The 6,000-nt window shown below is 52.8% G+C and overlaps 1 protein-coding gene across 3 annotated transcripts in view; it reads right to left on the reverse strand.

Moving 5' to 3' along the window:
- The window catches only part of MVB12B (multivesicular body subunit 12B), a 198,091-nt gene extending 192,292 nt beyond the window's left edge, over positions 1-5,799 (reverse strand). For all 3 annotated transcript variants that reach the window (XM_082627332.1, XM_082627333.1, XM_082627334.1), the window contains exon 1: positions 5,557-5,799. In XM_082627332.1, the coding sequence (XP_082483458.1) occupies positions 5,557-5,637 (81 nt within the window). In that variant the 5' untranslated portion in view covers positions 5,638-5,799. The remainder of the gene's footprint in view (positions 1-5,556) is intronic.
- Positions 5,800-6,000: the final 201 nt, after the last annotated feature.

The raw sequence follows: 6,000 nt of genomic DNA on the forward strand, positions 1-6,000 counted from the left end.
CTGGGCCATCTGCCGAGGAAGGGAGGTGGGACTGTGGCACTCCAGGGGGTTCCAGAAGTGGGTGTGACTCAGCTGGAGCAGGCTGGATGAGGGCCTGGCAGGAGGCTGCACGACGACTCCCCTAAGGAGTCTGTAAAAGCTACAGCTGCCTGTTCCAAGCCCCAGGTTCTGTTCTAATTGACCTGGGCTGGGTCAGAGACTGGAGAATGCAGAGCCAAGGTGCAGTGCCACTGTGCTGGGTGACACAGTGACGAATAAGTCATGGGTACCACCTGCAGGGCTCACGGGCTGCAGGAAATGTCCCGAAAGAAGGGGACCACAAATGAGGCGATGCTCCCTTTTGCTGGGCAGTCAGGGAGCTGGCCTTCCTGAGAGATGGAGGGGGCACGGTACTGCACAGAGTGCAGGCAGAAGACACGGCAGCAACGGTGGCGTGAACAGTCCCCGACTGTCTGGGGAACTGTAAGTAGCAGATGGGCTCTGAAACAAGAGTATGAAACGCTTAAACAAACAAATAAACAAAACTGTTAAAAACCTGTCTGCACTTCTCTGCTACTTCTAAGGTCTAAGTAGTGATATGGATCTACAGGAAGGAGCGCCCCAGTGGTCAGAAGGAAGAGATTCCCAAGTCTCGTGTTCCTCTTTGCTCTCCTGTAAATGAATGCTCCTCAAGCCAAGGCCACGTCCTGCAGACCCTGTAGGGCCTCTTCAAGCTATTGGCTCAGGCAAGGATTGGGAGGTAAAGCAGAGGAGTGGAAAGGGTCCAGACTTGGGACTCAGAGGGACCAGGGCTGAGTCGCAGCTCTGACACAGCTGTGTGACCCCAAGCAACTCCACTGAATTGGGCCTAAGCTTCCACGCCCCTCAAACTGGAATAATGGACGATAATATTTTCTTTACAGGGTTTCAATGTGTATAAAGAACTTGCAGAACTTCCATCAAAAGACACAGTCAACAGAGTGAAAAGCCATCCAGAAGAATGGGAGAAAATATTTGCAAATCATATATCTGATAAGAGGTTAAAATCCAAATCTATTAAGAACTCCTACAACTTAGCAATAACAAAAAGCAAATAACTCGATGAAAAAATGGGGAAAGGACTTGAAAAAGGACATTTCTCCAAAGCTGATATACAAATGGCCAACAAGCATCTGAAAAGATGTTCAACATCATTACTCATTAGGGAAATGCAAACCAAAACCACAGTGAGATACCATCTCATACCCGTTAGGATGGCTGCTACCAAAACCCAGACAATTAGTGTTGGTGAGGATGTGGAAAAATCGGAAACCTGGTGCACTGTTGGCGGGAATGGAAATGCAGCAGCTGTGGAAAACAGTGTGGTGATTCCTCAAAATATGAAAAACAGAATTACTGTATGATCTGGCAACTCCACTTCTGGATATATACCCACAAGAATTGAATACAGGGTCTCAAAGAGATATTTGTACCTACGTGTTCACAGCAGCATTATTTGCCATAGCCAAAAGGTGGAAGCAACCCAAGTGTCCACAGACAGATAAATGGATAAGCAAAGTGTGGTCTATACATACAATGTAGTATTATTCAGTCTTAAAAAAGGAAGGAAGTTCTGACACATGTTGCAGTGTGGGTGAACCTTGAAGACATTATGCTAAGTGACATAAGGCAGTCACAAAGAGACAGATACTCACAAATATGACTCCATTTATATGAGGTACTTGGAGTAGTCAAATTCCTAGGAAGGAGAATGGTGGCTGCCAGAGGCTGGGGAGGGGGAAACAGGAGTTTTATGAGTACAGTTGACCTTTGAACAACGAAGGGGTTAGGAGTGCCAAACCTTCCAGCAGTCGAAAATCCGAATACACCTTAGAGTTGGCCCTCCAAATTCGGAGCTCCTCTGTATCTGTGGTTCTGCATCTGGGGATTCAACCGACCGCGGATGGTATAGTACTGCAGTAGTTACTGTGGAAACAATTCCACGTATAAGTGGACCTGCGCAGTTCATACCCATGTTGTTCAAGGGTCAACTGTATAGAGTTTCAGTTTTGCAAGACGAAAAAGTTCTGGAGATTCGTTGTACAACAGAAGGAAGGTACTTAATGCCACTGATGTATACATTTTAAAACAATTAGGATGGTAAATTTTATTTTGTGTGTTTCACAATATTTTTAAAAAGCATCTATAATTGGGGTTCTCAAATTTCAGTAAGCATCAGTACAACCCAAGATTCTTGTTAAACATGCAGATTCTGGGGCCCCTTCCCCAGATATTCTGATTCAAGATCTGGGTTTGAGGCCCTGGGTTCTGCATTTTAATAAACATCCTAAGGGTTCTTAGTTCATTAAGAATTCACTTATGTCTCTCTCCTAAAGGATATTCTTTTGAACATTTTGCTGTGCTGATCAGTATCTGTTTGGAAAAAAAAAAAAAGTGTGTGTGTGGTGTGTATGTGTGTGTGTGTATGTGTGTGTGTGTAGAACGATCCTGTGTTGATCCTAGCCACAGGCCCAGCAAGAGGGCCCTCCAGTCTTCAGGGGAGTATGAGCTGCAAAGCTCTAATATGTGACCCCTGGGCTCTAGGCCCACGGGCCTCTCACAATTCAACCTAGACAAGCTCTGCATCCCACCAGAAGTGTGTCAAGTAAACCAACGCTTGCCCACAGGATGTCCCCAACAAGAAGGCAACGTCAAGCACACCCTGCCTCCCAAGCAGCTGGGGAGAAGAGATGTGAGGTAGGCAACCCCGCCGCAAACAGTGCCGACAACTCAGGGAAACCACAATTCCCAAGGGCAGCCCAGCGAGCACGAGGCCAAGGAGAGCCAGTGGGGCCAGTGCAACGCTGGTCAGGGAGGGCCTCAGAGAGAGCGAGAACAGTCTGGGGAGAGGCAGCTCATTCAAAGAACCCAGGCCTCCCCTCCCACAAGCCAACGCGCAAACGAGACTGCTCACTCAACCACAGCCAACTAAATACAGTGTTCTCAGCCCACCACATCCAACCATGTAGTCATCTGTTATCTTCACCATCATAACAGCACCTTTGACATTTCCCACTCTTGACTCCAACACCATCATGACTTTCCAGTGCGGCAAGCATGTCGTTCTTTGAGCACGAAGCACGGAGCAGTTCCAACCTGCTACAGCAGAGGGGCCGGGGACACTCGGATTCTGATGCCCCACAAGCAAATCCGCTGTGAAACTGATAGAGATGAACCTTCAGCGCTCACTGCCCCCTTGCAAGGCCCTGAGAGGGGATCACAATGTGTTCACACGGTTGTATGGTTTTGTAAAGCACCAAGATATCCTTGTACACAAACAAGATATTCTTGCATTGTTTTTCTTATAGTCCTCCCCCACCACAACAAACCGTCAAAATAGCAGACCCACAAAACCAGGGTCTGACGTTAGATCCCACTTACATTTAGTGAGGACCCGCCAACGCCCTCCACAGCGTCACACACATTCATACACATTAGCCCATTCAGCCTTACGGGGTAGCTTTTATTCTTAGGCCCCTTTAACAAATGAGGAAATGGGGATTCAGAAAGGTCCCATGAGGTTCCATGACTTGCCTAGGGTCTCCTGGGTTCCAGGAGGTAAACTGACGTTCTAAGCCCAGCGTTCTTTCTACTCTACCATCCCTTCCTAGTGGCCCTAAATAATAACCACAAACAGAAGACGCACTCTAAAAAAAAACTGAAGCTACTCTTCTGATTAACCAGTTAACAAACCCTTAATAATAACCACTAATTTTTAATTTTTTTAATTTTATTTTTTTAACCACGCCATGCAGCACGCAGGATCTTAGTTCGCCAACCAGGGATCAAACCTGTGCCCCCTGCAGTGGAAGCACAGAGTCTTAACAAGTGGACCGCCAGGGAAGTCCCAATAACCACTAATTTCTATTAACTACTTGCCCTGTGGCATGAATGCAGCTGAGCACTTCTCTTATAATAGTTCATTTACTTCTTACTGTAATTCTATGAGATAGATATTATCATTAGCCTCACTCTACAGATGAGGACACTGAGGCTCAGAAAAGTTCACTCATTTCCCTAAGAACACACAGTAAGTAGGAAAGCCAAGGCTTCAGCTGAGGCCTAATTATATAAAGTCTTTGCATTTAATCATGGTGCACTGCTCCAGCTGAAAGTGGGGAAGAGCCCACCAGCGGGAAGAAGGCAGGGCAGGGAAACGCCTTCAGCATAAACCAGGAGCGCGGCCTAAAAGCTAAAAGGAAGGAATGAAAAATGTGGATGAAAGAAGATGATCCTAAGCTCAAATGAACCAGTAATAGCTATGTCAACTGCTGCACATGGGTCTTGGTGCCCAGGTCCCAGAAGAGGCCCCATTTAAATATTCTATGCATGGCACAATATCTTGAAATACCTGGTTCAATTTCCCACAAGCAAGAAAGGTGTCACCTGTCTCCTGTACTAATCTTCTGAGCACACTGCGTTTTTGAGTTAGTCTAGGCTTCCACACAGCTTATCTCCTAACTTTTCTAAGGCTTTTCTGGTGCAGCTGATAAGATTTTCTTGCCCTGTTAAAATGAGATGAGATCCAGCCAGCTGTCGAGAAATGTACAATGAGATTATACTGAGAAGGCATCACAGAGACAAAGGCCCCTAAAGAGACTCTGGCCTGCTGTCTGCTTTGTGGCAGAAAACTGAGCGGGGGCTGGTTCGTGGGTGGGGGCTGGGAGCAGAGAAGGAGCAACAGCCATTTGCCTTTTGCCCTCCTGTGGCCTTCCCCTGTGCCCTGCTGAAGAGGCTGCAGAGGGGCAGGGAATGCAAGAGTCATTTTTAATGGCTGGAAAGGCTGATGATTCAGGAAGAGTTGTGTGTTGGTAACAAAGAGGACGAAGATGCTCAAGGGTCTGCCTTCCTCACCCGGCCCCTGCCCCTGAGCCTCACTTGCGCTGGAGTCCCCGTGGGGTGACCATCAACAGGCGCACCATCCTTCGAGGATGAGTACTCTGGGTCTTGGGTGCCCCAGCCGGCACCTCACCTTGCACACAGGTGCCCTGGAGTTTGGGTGTCCTCTCTGCTCTGCCCAGGTCACAGATGAGGCCGCACCCTAGATCATGCCGAGGCTCAGGTGCAGTCGGCTCGGCACCCACGTGACCACAGAGAGTGGCCCCCCCGGGCCCGGCCAGTGAAACCACTGTCCGGGTCTGTGCAGGTGGCCGCCGTGCCCTGGCACAGGTGGGCCGCTTCCCCTCTCACTTGGGCGGACGTGGCTCTCGAGAGCCCTCACCAGCCCCGGCCCAGGGGACGCTGCTCGCACCCTGGTCCCCGAGCTCCCTCCGGCTCCGCCAAGCCGCAAGGCCAAGCCGGGGACGGGAAGCCGCGGCGCGCGCACGGCCGAGCAGAGGCCGCCGGGCCTGTCCCCGCGGCCGGCCGGGCACACAGCCCGCAGGCCTCGGTGCGGCCCGGCTCCGCCCGCCCGCCCGTCCACCCGCCCCTCGGCCCGGGGCCTGCGCCGGCCGGCCCGCCCGCCCGCCCGCCCACGGGGGCAGCAGGGGCGGCTCGGCGGAGCCTCCGCGGCGCCCGGCCCGCCCGGCCTCACTTAACTGTTCCCCGCTGGGGCGGCGGTGGCGGCGGCTGCGGCGGCGGCGGGTCCCGGCTCCGTCTCACGCAGAAGCAGCTTCTCATCGCCCGGGCGGCGCGGAAGGGGCCGGGCCCGGGGCCCAGGCGGCGGGGCCGGCGCCGCAGGTCGAGCGCGAGCCTCACCGGGGAGCGGGAGCGGCAGGGGCGGGGCGCGGCCTGGCGGCGGCGGCGGCGGCAGCAGCAACAACAGCGGCGGCTCCTTCCGCGGGCCGCGGCGGCGGGCCGGGGCCTCCCGGCTCTGGCGCTGGCTCCGTGGGAGGCGCCGGGCGCCCGAGGCTGGCTCGGGCGGGAGGAGGGAGCGGGAGCCCTCGCGTCCGGAGCCCGCGCCGCCGCCTGGCCGGCACCCCGCCTCCCCACGGCCCGGCCCGTTAGCCCCGGGCAGGACCCCGGCACCTCCGACCTGACCTC

This window comes from Mesoplodon mirus, assembly GCF_964341445.2.
Source record: "Mesoplodon mirus genome assembly, chromosome: 1".
Taxonomy (NCBI): Eukaryota; Metazoa; Chordata; class Mammalia; order Artiodactyla; family Ziphiidae; genus Mesoplodon; species Mesoplodon mirus.